At 34.8% G+C, this 12635-nt stretch overlaps 1 protein-coding gene across 3 annotated transcripts in view; it reads right to left on the reverse strand.

Moving 5' to 3' along the window:
* ATP6V1H (ATPase H+ transporting V1 subunit H) overlaps positions 1-12635 on the reverse strand; it is a 114968-nt gene that overhangs the window by 89534 nt on the left and 12799 nt on the right. For 2 of the 3 annotated variants that reach the window (XM_069099939.1, XM_069099940.1), the window contains exons 5-7: positions 11617-11730; positions 8292-8396; positions 5375-5428 (exon numbers count right to left, since the gene is read on the reverse strand). In XM_069099939.1, coding sequence (XP_068956040.1) covers positions 5375-5428; positions 8292-8396; positions 11617-11730 — 273 coding nt within the window. The remainder of the gene's footprint in view (positions 1-5374; positions 5429-8291; positions 8397-11616; positions 11731-12635) is intronic. The other variant, XM_069099941.1, reaches the window with a different exon arrangement.

A 12635-nucleotide genomic window follows, 5' to 3' on the forward strand; every position in this document is an offset into this window, starting at 1 on the left:
TGTTGGGATGACCTGGAGATCGAATCCCGGGCTCAGACACTCAGCACCACACCCATAAATAAAATCTTGAGCAAGTTACTTAACCCCGATTGCTTTAAAAAAAAAAAAAAGATTAACATATACCATATACCAAGATAAAATCAAAATGGGTACGTGATTTAGACATAAAGGGTGATACCATAAGCAAATTAATAGAACAAGGAATAGTTTGCCTGTCAGTTCTATGGAGAAGGGAAGAATTTATGAGCAAACAAGAGATAGAGAACATTATGAAATGCAAAATGGATAATTCTAATTACATTAAATTAAAAAGGATTTTCACAAACAAAACTAATGCAACCAAGATTTGAAGGAAAGCAGAAAGCGAGGTGGGGGGGACTTCTAGCAAGTGTTTCTAATCAAGGCCTCATTTCTCAAATATATAGAAGTGAGTCAAATTTATAATATAAGTCATTCCCCAATTGACAAATGGTCAAAGGATATGAACAGGCAGTTTTCAGATTAAGAAATTAAAGTTATCTACTGATGAGAGTAATACAAATTAAAACTCTGAAGCATCACCTCACACCTATCGGACTGACCAATATGACACAAAAGGAAAATGATAAATGTTGGAAGATGTGACAAAATTGAACACATTGCTGGTGAAACTGTGAATTGATCCAACCAGTCCAGAGAGGAATCTGGAACTATGCTCAAAAGGCAGTCAAACTGTGCATACCCTTTGAGCCAGCAATACCACTACTTGGTCTATATCCCAAAGAGATCATCAAAAAGGGAAAACAGCCTACATGTACAAAAATATTTATAACAGTTCTTTTTGTGGCAACAAAGAAATGGAAATTGAGGGAATGCCCATCAACTGGGGAATATGAATGTGATGAAATACTACTGTTATAAGAAATGATAAGCAGGAAGAATTCAGAAAAACCCGGAAAGATTTACATGAACTGATGCTGAGTGAACTGAGCAGTGTACACAGTTAACAGCAATACTGTACACTGATCAACTATGATAGACTTAGCTCTTCTCAGTAATACAATGATCCAAAACAATTCCAAAAGATTCTTCACAGAAAATGCTATACACATCCAGAGAAAGAATTATGGAGTCTAAGTGAAGACTGAAGCATACTATTTTCACAATTTTTTTTTGTTTTGGTGGGTTTATTTTCCTTTCATTCTGTTTCTGCTTTCACAACATGACTAATGTGAAAGTATGCTTAACATGATTGTACATGTATATCAAACTGCTTGCCATCTTGAGGATGGTAGAGGAGAGGGACAAAAATCTGGAACTCAGAGTCTTATAAATAGTGAATTCTGAAAACAATCTTTACATGTAATTAGAAAAAATAAAATACTATTTACAATTTTAAACATCTACCGAAGTATTATCAATATTAAGTCTCTAACATAGAATATATAAAGGAAAGTTATTCAAGCAATCATTCATATTTAAATACTGTATATAAATAACTGTTCTTGAAACAAACAAAATGGTACATAATTGATCAAAAACCACTCTGGTAAGTCCCCAAAAAGCTCAGAATTAATCACAGGCCAAGAGAAGATTAAAATGCTATACTATCCTGCAAGAGAAAAATCTGAAATACAGACCTGAAACCTGTTACTAAATTTAGTTCATTAAATCAGCACAATGTCCAGTGATCTCACTGACTGACAAAGTAGGAAAAAAGAAAAAAGAAGAAACCAACATAAGGACCTTTTGGCAGTGTGCTTAACACTTCAGAAAAGTAGTTTATACTTCTTACTTAAGATATCCAGACACCACTTAATCCTCACAGTTGAAAGTGAAATTGTTGTTTTCATATATTTAAAAAACTACAAGCGTATTTTAAGAGTATCAAGAAATTGGGAATGAGTCATTCACAACCTTAAGATAAGTCTCTGCAACCATTTTAAGAGAATGGTATATGGCCTATCAACATTTTGAGTTTTTTCATTTTGTAGTATATATCAAAATAAAATTTTATTTTATACTGACATCAAGTGGCAAAATCATGCACTGCTAATCTGTCAAAACTGTTTTTCACTTATATCTAAAAACCTAAAGTTGTGGGGCTGAAAGTCTTACTAGGAAATAAAACAGTTGCCCATGTGATGGACTTCTGATAGACACCAAAATCCAGTATTTGAAATTATCTCCCACATCTCCAGGCACCAATGTTTGAAACTTCACTATTTGAGATTTATTCCTTTGAGGCCTCAAGGACTTTCAGTCTTAAGAATCTCCTATTAAAAATTTTAAAATTTCAGGAAAGAATTAAAAAAAATTGCCTGTATAAATGAACACATTTAAAGAGCATTCCAACCTGACTGAAAGCCTCTTCAGAAATGAAGACAGATAAATTTTCAGGGAAACTGAAAATGAAAAAACCTAAAAAACACAAAAATTACTTAGTGCTCTAAATTTCAATTTTTATGAAACCAGACTAAGTGACCTCCAAGGTTCTTTCCAGATCTTGAAACTACATGTTTCAAGAAATTAAGCTAAACTTCAGATTTCTAAATTTTTAAAACAAGAGATTCATCACCAAATTGGCCATTATTGAGGGGCTGTCATTTACACTGGTAGAAGTAATCACAAATTGATAAAACTATGAAACCTTGAAGCAGTCAAAACATTATTTATGTCATAATGGACACTCATTTAAAAAAAAAATCTTCCTGAGTTCAAATCTGGCCTCAGATACTTAACAGAAAAACTTGCCTTGTGACCTTGGGCAACTTAACCCAACTGTCCTACCTTCCCCTGCTCCAAAAAAAAAGGCAAAAAAAAAAAATCTGATGATAGCACCTGTCCTCTTCATATCCATGTCTCTCTCTTTGTCCATCTTTCTCCATACCTCTCCCCTCTTTTACAGTCAAGACAGTCAGGTGAGTCCACTTACTTCCACCTGCAAATCACAAGCTAGCAAGATTTGAGAACTGTCTCTTGCCATAGAGCAAACACAGGAAATGATTTTATTCTTGAATGAAGCAAAAGGATGCTCTACCAACTGAAATCCTTTCTACAACCAGTGCCTCATACCTATTGCCACAATACTAACCTTGATTCCGAAAAGGCCCTCCTTACAAACTAGCCTCAATGCCTGACAGATTGGAAGTCTTCCTGACTCCAAGCCCAGCCTATCCAATGGACCGCCTAGATACCCAGAACAGTAACAACAAAACCACCAATTTCCCAGTAATCCAGGTTTGAAACATGTGAGTGAGATTCCTCACTCTTATTCACTACATATATACACTCAGTTGCCAAATTTTATCATTTCTGTCTTCAAAACATCCCTCAGGTATTTCCACTTCTCTCCCACAGTTATAACCACCCTACTTCAGGCCCTTATCGCCTCTCACATGGCCTAAACCAATAGTCTCCTAATTGGTCTTCCTACCTCATGTATCTCCCAACTCCAACCCATCCTCAACACAGCTGCCAAGGTGACTTTCCCAAATCACAGATGACCCTATCATCTTCTTAATCAATAATTAATCAATTAATATATTTGGCATTTAGAGCACTTCCCACCCTTTCTTACCTTTCCTACGTAAGAAAGTTTTTTAGGATTCATTGCCTCAGCACAGTAGATGATTTGCAGTAATGGTCTACTTGCCATTCCTCCCACAAGGCAACACATCTCCCATCTCCTTGCCTTTGACCTAGCTATCCCCTATACCTGGAATTTTCTCCCACTTCTTCTCTACTTCCTAGAATCCCTAGATCCCTTCAAGATTCAGCTCAAATCCCACTTTCTATAAGAGGTCTATCCCAGTATCCCTAGCTGCTAGTGCCTTCCTCTCTACTCTGTAGTTGTCTTGTAAATATAGTTATACAGAAGTTGTTCCTCAGGCTGCTAGGAGTGATAGCTCATGTTTGTAATCTGTGTTACGGGGGAGGCTGATAGTAGCAGATCTATTGAGCTCAAGGAGTTGGCTAACATGGGCCAAAATAACCAGGCGTCCACACTACGTGTGGAATCAGTAGAGTAAGGGTAAGCCCCCAGGAGCTACGGGGACACCAGGATGCCTGAGGGATGAACCAGTCTGAAATGGAACTACAACAGAGCAGGTTGAAGTTTCCATGCCCATCAATACTGGGATCAGGACCATGAGTGGCCACTAAATTTCCAGCGTGAGGAAGCTAGGAAAACCAGGGAAGGAAGGAGGGAAGGAAAGAAGGAGGCAGGGATGGAAGGAGGGAGGGAAGGAAGGAAGGAAGGAAGGAAGGAAGGAAGGAAGGAAGGAAGGAAGGAGACAAAGAGAAAAGAAATCCTTATTAACTAATTAATTTCTACAATAATAATTCAGGAACAGAGAGCATGTTCACATCCATAAATATATTCAGCCCCTACCACACCTGCAATCACCTCCAACAAAGTGGGTTATTTTTCCACCTGGCAAATTAGAGGGTTAGCCTCATTGCTTTTTGATGCTTCCTCCAGTTCTAACACTCCATGATTACACAATGAGGCTGCCTTGATAAAGACTTTTACACACCCCCTTTCAAGGTCCCTGTGTTGATCCTTTGTGCCTGACCATCTGCATGCCTGCTTAAACTCCAAGTGCAATTCCCTTGTATGAAAATCTTGGGGAAGGGAGAGGATGGAGAAAGAAAGCACTTGCCCAAGGCACTCCTACCCTTCCAGACTTGGCTCTGAGGTATAATATTTGGATAACTGAGTGCTACAGACACCAAGAAGTTTAGTTGCTTTGTAATCACAGAATATCAGAATTTGCTAGGCTCTTAAGAGATATCTAAAACAGCACTTTAATTTTACAAATAAGGAAACTGAGACCTAAAGAAATTAAGTGATTTACCCACACTTTAGAGTGGGAAAACAGGGACTATCCATGCATGTCTCCTGATGCCACCCAACTCAATTCTCTTTAATCTTATGGCTAAATAATTGACAAAACCTGCTAATCATTCATTGCCCCACTATCTATAAAGAATATCATTTACAAGATATTAGTCCGGATACCTAAATAAATAAAAGTTTAAAACGGTGATAAGAAGCATAATAGTAGAATTTCAATGCCCCACTAAGCAACAATCAAGCAAATAATCAGTCTTCCTTTGATTTTTATGATGCAGAGCTAATCTGTAGAATAGATCAAGAAGAAAGAGTGATGGATCATGTGCCAAAAACAATTTATAAACATGGACTGCCAAAAAAGTTTGATTTATAGCCAAAACCTAAAGTGGATAGATGATAAACAGATTTAAATGATGTTAAGACTTGTTAAAATAAATTGAGATTGGTCAACATTTTTTTAAAAAATTAAGTATCACTTATTAACAATAACAAATGTAGTACGCTAGGTCAGTGTATTAAGATGGTATAGATACTTACCTCATTTGTAGAGACTGTTCCTGTTTCAACAGCATTCCCGCTACCACTCAGTTTCTATTGCAAAATAAATAACTCATTACTTAGTTTTGTTTTTAATTTATCCTAACATCAATTTAGGAAAGGGAACTAAACAAATTTTAATTTTTATCTAATTCTATTTAGTTAAGTATATAATAAGGTAATGTTGTCATGAGTGTAATATGAGAAAATATTCTGGAGAACACATTTTTTTTAAATAATATTAAGTATTTGCAAATATGTGTATCCTTATTATAAAGGAACCTTGTTATGTAGAGAAAAAGCATTGTCATTAAAGTACTAAATGACAATACAGAAAAAGAAACCCTAGAGTCACACAAAATTTCAGAAGGAAAGGAAGATGTCTCTCTCAATAGGACATGCACTTTGAGTCAGGCTTCAAGAAGTATTCAAAAATTTGTGCTAAATCAACCATGTTTCTCTCCTTGCACAGACTTGAGGAGACACACACCTGAGTTTTGGATCTGTGCCCTAGAGCTAAGGACTGACATACCAATAGTAGTATACTTATACTCAATCAAAAAAATTTTTTTTACATATTTAGCAGAGTAATTAAGATAGAGGGACAAAAAATGAGCATACAAAAGGGACATGAAAGGTTCCTTAAGGAAATAAACAGGGTTTGTTTATTATTTGTCCACAATGTTAGGACTAGGAACTTAAATAAATGCTGTTGATTGATGCCATTAAATAATAAAAGTGTCAAGGATGTGACCTTGCAATTACTTTGAATTTTAAAACTCTGTTTCAAAAGGAATGGTGCATTTCTAGCCTTTATGAGGAAGAAAAAAGTCATTCAAATCATTTAAAAGTTGTCTTCCAGAAATACTATCACATGGTACTTGAAAAAAAAAACATTAAATACAAATGAAACTAATCACAGTGATAATCTTTAAAGAGAGATTACAAAATCAATCCTAGCTCAAGTACAAGGAAAGAATTCTAATAATTGCAACAATTCAAAGTTCTCCAGAGACAAACAACACCTATTGCTCTTAAAAAGTAAAACAGCACCCAGGTATTATGAAAAGCCATGAAGTAAGAGTAAATACAAAGAAAAAAAGAAGAAAACAAAGAAGCTGACAGTCTCTAACCTTTGACAGACTTGGACCCTTTCAAAATGACTTATCTAACATAAAATGAATTCAATTCTAAGAAAAACTCTTACAGACACTGAAATTTTTATAGTCAATTATAATTATGCCAATATTATTTCCTTGTATTTTAAAAGGAAACTAAGAATGAATAACTGTAACCACAGGCTCTTGCAATAATACCTATTGTCTCAGCTGTGAGTCACAATATAAATTTTATTTCCAAAAAGTTTAGAACAAAAATGAAATGAAACCACCCAAAAGACTAATTGCAAATTACAGTGTTGCTTCTTTACTATCAATGTTCACTCCAAAAATTGGAGAATGAACCAACTTACTACATGAAGATTGATTGAAAGGTTAATCCTGTTACCATATTAGAATTCTAAAATTAGTGACAGTTGTTTAAAGAAAGCTTATCTTAAATAGTAAGAGTGCAGAACTCTAAAATGCTAGTTGGTTAATGAAGCACATTAAAATTGAGAGTGATGATATATTTAAAAACAAAGTCCCATTTTCAAACTTCTGTGTCTTTCACATTCTAAGTATCTTGTTTTGAAGGATCTATGAAGAAATGGGATTGATTTGAAATTAACTAGTTCTCTTCTAGATAGAATTATTTTCAAAACTAACCCCAAAAAGACATTTTAAAATAAAACTAGTAGGCTCTTACCTTAATGAAGTTACTGTTTCAGTCAAGTATTTTATATTACCAAATATCTCCAGAACTATTTTTTCAAAGATATAACTATACCCATTTTTATTACTCTTAAATATATTGTGCAATTTTTTAAAGTACCAAGAATTGGCTATAGAAAAAAATGGTAAATGTCATATGTCACATGCCTGAAGCTAAAACCCATTTAAGCATTGCACTCACACACCTATCTGTATCTTTCAGAAAGTGTACTCAAATATAAGTTAATTGGAAAAACAATGCCATACATCAGTATCTGCCCTTTTCTATGTGTCACAAATAAAATCCTTCTAGTGCGTTACCAACTCCCATTACCCTCTAAATGACATCATCCTGCTCTGATACGTCTCCATCACCATGAAGTACCACTTCAGTGATAACGCTTATTCCATTCTCTTCCATCACTTCCTCTGCAGGATCCTCTTCCAGGAATCCCACTCCTTGTTTCACCCTATCTAGAAATCAATCTTAAATGTTCTCTTCTTCACCACCTACCTGCCTGAAGGCTATAAGGAAAGCAGCATTCTTGCTGAAAGCTTCAACATACCAAGAGATTTAACTCCCATTGGCTTTGACCCCACTCTTAAGAGCAATAAGTCCAAAAACTGAAAAGCTATATCTCAGGTCAAAAAGCCACCTAGCTATTTGTTCAAGAAAGAGTAGGAATGGATAGGCCTGGGATCAATAGGAATAGCCCAATAAAAAGAGTCTCACCAACAATTTTAGGTCTTAACGTTCAACAGCAAGAAAATGCAATGAAACAGGAAATCACCAACAGGAAGTTAAATACAAACAAGATACTGGCTGATAGAGAAATGCAGCAAAAGGGAGTTAAAGAGAAACAGAATTTTACCATGGCGTGCAAGTATATAATGCAGAAGAAACAAGAGATAGGAAGAGAGAGCAAGTAGAAGAGACGGCGAGTAGAGGAGTCAGGTCTATCCCAAAGAAGCAAACTCCCACCAAAGAGCAGATGAAGGTTACTAATAATGTGTGGCACTTCAGTTTGTTAACATAACTATTAGACTTCAGCACCATAATATAAATTAAATATTCCTTTTAAGATTAAAACTGAAATTTCTTTTACCTGTGAACTCAACTGAGTTTTTATCCAGTTGAAATAATAATTTAAGTCGCTGCCTTCCATCAATTCTTTTCCCCATGCTGCCAATTTGGCAATAATTCTTGCTGCCTAAAAACAAAGAAGAAATGCTTGCATCATAGTGGATTAATAATCAGCAATGACATTTGATTCCTAAGACATATCAATCAAGTATCCTTAAATATTTGAATCTCAATATGTTCTGAAGTGTCAAAATCCTATCGTGACTTTACATTTTTTTTTAGTCTTTAAAATTACTATTTGTCACATATGATAACACTATCTGGAAAGAGAAGGGATACAGAAGAAAATTCTGATGATGTTAAAAAAAAAAAACCAAAGATATCAATAAAAATTTATTTTTTTTAAATGTGTTCTTGGGGAGGTTAAGTGGTGCACTGAGTAAAGCACCGGCCCCAGAGTCAGGAGGACCCAAGTTCGGTTTCAGCCTCAGACACTTAACACCCACACAAAAAAACTAGCCGTGTAACCTTGGGCAAGTTACTTAACCCCGATTGTGCTCCAAAAGGCAAAAAAAAAAAAAAAGTATTCTGAGGGGAAAATCACAGAATATGCTGCTCAATGAGCTATAATGAGGATCAAATAAAATAATGTCCATAAAATGCTACATAAATGTAGACAATTGTTAAATCATTTATTTTTGCAATCTCACTTAAAAACTTTGAGAAATCAATCCATGATCTCATGGATGTCAGTACTTCTTATGATGTTACAAATCAAAACCCATTTACACCTTTTCATTTCATAGGACGCCTCTCCCTCCATAAATCTTCCATCAAGGACATACTTAAGACTCTAAAAGCCTTACTGTGGTTGATATTTCTTGGATACTAATGTAATATTCAACCTATTGATCTGTTATCATTTGCTCTTGCTATGGGGCTAGCCCACATTCTTTTCTAGTCATAACGTACCTTCCAGATATCTTTTATGCTACTTTTCTCATATAACTCATAATTGGAAATACGTTTTATGGCTTTATGCCTACCATACACATTTCCACAGTCCTTTGGGTTACATGGCCAGGAAGTGCTCCTAAAACTTACCTAAATGCAATTCAAATCAACTTTTTCCCTTTCAATTCTAAATCCAAAATTTGTCCATACAATTCCACGTCATCATCTGGGAAATAGAGAAGCTAGGTGGTACAGTGGATAGAGCACCAAACCTGGAGTCAAGAAAAGTCCTCTCCCTGAGTTCAAATCCAGCCTCAGACACTTACTTGTGTGATGCTGGGAAAATCACTTAACCCTATTTGCCTCAGTTCCCTCATTTGTAAAATGAGTTGAAAAAGAAAAGGCCAAACCACTCCCATATCTCTGCCAAGAAAATACAAAAGAAGCAGATACAAATAAAAGACAACTAAACAACATCTGGGTAACATACATTCTTTTTCTATTAGATTTTTCCTATGCAGACTGCATTGGAATAGTTGTGGATACCAATAAAAAGGCTCCATAATTCAGCAGGATTTAATGCAATCAGTACATCAACCACAAACAAGTGCACTAAAACAGTTTTCTTCAAAGTGAAGGCCTTGGCCCAACCTCAAAGGGTATATGATCAATCAATAAGAAGGGTGAAAGAGTGGCTGGATCCCATTCTCCCTACAAAAGCCAACCACAGGGCCTGTGTCCAACACAACCACATTTATCTTTATCCATCAACACCCCCTCTCTCCAAGTCCAAATTCCCAAGTTCCTTCCTCCATTCTGAGACAGGTGTTGGCACCTCAGGACAACCTAATTATATACAGTAACTCTGAGTGTCAATTATGAAGAACAGAAAAAAGGCTAGTTTGGCTAGACCACAGAGCATGGGAAGGAGGTAATAACACATGAAGCTAGAAAGATAGGTTGGAATTGCACTGTGAAGGGCTTTAAAAGATAAATAAAGGAGTTTATTGGGACATGTTCCATCATCTGTATCTATGGGGAATTCCTCTTTTATTTGGACTTTATACTTTAAATGGAAATGGATAAACCATGTAGCAAGAATAAGTATAGCAGACAAGCAACCCAAAAGGTGCTCTGGTACCCACATAATTTTAAAAGACAGATTTGAGGGTCTTCATCACATTCGATATATCCTCTACGAAGAACTTTGGGAGATCACAGAGATAGATGTTTGTTAAACTGAACTATTGTGAAGCTACCTGATTCTGCCATACATCTTTCCACTGCCTTTTGGATCAATTACAGTTTCGATTTTTTTGTGGAACTCTATAGTTTAGAGACATATAAAATCACCAGAAAACCACACATACATACACACAAAGGATGAAAAGGCACAGACAACTTAGCACTGTTCTAGAGTGCTCATAATGATGAGATCACAGATTTCTTAAAGTAACATGAAGTATAATGTTGATAAGAGATCACTGAATAAAGTTATTTTTTTTAGTTTATCATAAAGTCTTGTATGCTTTTATCATAATGCACTGGAGATACCTTACTGGAGAAGAGTACACAATGACACATTTTGTTCAACAAAGTCAAAAGCTGTTTTTATAATCAACAAACATAATGGGATCTTATATTCTTTACAAGTTTTGTTATTTCAAAGTGTGAAAATTAATATGAAATGTTGGAGAAAACTATTTACAAAAGTCTGCCTGTTTCCTATTTGTCTTTCATGAAAGATACCCTTAGTGAGTTCAAAGCCTATTCTCAAATATTTTATAGAGAAGAGAAAATATTAATAAGTAGTTAATAATGCCTTCTCAGTGGCTTTTTTTTTTGTAATAAGACCATCATATTTTTTCTGTTCTTTTTGGAATTTTCTACCTTTAAAACCATATTAATTCCTATTTTCTGTATTTGATTAGATCAGGTTCAGCCACTCTGGAGTATGAATTCAGACTTCCTAAATGTCACTGCCATTGCCTTTGTGGAAGTAAAAGTCCCACTGTGGTGGTGTGACTGTACAAAAAATAAAAAGAATAGATTATAACAGAAACACAACTAAATCATTTCCATTTAATTTGCTTGCTGTTCTCTATTAGTTCCAATGACATACACTATTTGGATGATAAGGCTTAAAATGTGTCTTCCCCCAGCTTTGTACAGACTCTTTTCCACTCCACTGCTTTTCACTACTTTGTGAGAAGGTATTTTACAATTAGTAAGGCTATCCAACCATTAACCTGAAATTAACAAAGCTAAGACTCCTAAATAATAGTATAACTATGGTTACTCCCAAGGGAATAAAAAAATGAATGCGTCAACCACAAATGTCCATAAAAATCACCTCTCCTCTACACTGGGAATCTAATCAACTGAATGCTTACCATGTGGACAGTGAAAAGATCCTGGCGATTCAACATTGGCAGAAAGTAGGACCAAGCTGTAGTCTTGCTACGTTTAGCATAATCAAAGAAAATACTAACTCGTTGGTGATTTTCCTGAAGAAACAAAAATGTTCAGAAATGTCATTTTCATGTCAAATTTTGTACATGAAAATGAAGTATTTTCACTATTAAATATATAAACAGTAACACACTAAAAATACTGTTATATTATTTTTCTAATTTTCAGATCATAAAAAATGCTATTTTACTCACATTCGTTTTTTGTTTTGTTTGTTTGTTTTCTGGATGTTAACAACTGCCTGCTATTTGACAAAGGCTTTCATTTTCTTATGCTGTGGAATGCTTATTCTAACTACTGAGACAAGTAAAAGTACTTCTAATGTGGACTTCATTCAGCTACAAAACACTTTAAAATATTTTTATCCTTAGTCCAAGAATGCTATGTAAGTTAATACTGTTCTCATTTTATAGCTAAAAGAACTGAGTGCCAAAAAAATAAATATTAATATTATTTTTATAGAAATTTTTATAAAATATTTTTATTTTCTAGTATATATCATGCATACTTACATAATATTCAATATATTAAATATAAACATATATAAAACAATTTTATAAAATACTTTTTATTTTCCTAAACTACCACTTTACTATTCCACACTTCTGCTCAAGTATAAAAAAATTCCTAATTCCTACTTCATGGACTCTAAATTTACAGCTTTCAAAAGAAGCCATAATCTGATATCATATGGTCAAAACCTACCCTCCAACTCTCTACCTTCTAACATGAAACTTCTGGTTCCAATAAAGCTAATCATCTTCTGTCTCCTTGCAAATGCCAAACTCATTCCCGGCCTCCACATATGATCATATCATCCCTTCACGTTTGCATGCCCTACTCTGGTTCATTCAATTATAAAAGAAAACACAGGTTCATAATTTGACTTAAATAATACATCAGCCTTTGTTTAAACAGAGCCAGGATAACATGCATGTGG

The sequence above is a fragment of the Petaurus breviceps genome, unplaced genomic scaffold (genome assembly GCF_028583685.1).
Source record: "Petaurus breviceps papuanus isolate PSGF00001 unplaced genomic scaffold, PetGlider_PUasm1.0 38, whole genome shotgun sequence".
Taxonomy (NCBI): domain Eukaryota; kingdom Metazoa; phylum Chordata; class Mammalia; order Diprotodontia; family Petauridae; genus Petaurus; species Petaurus breviceps.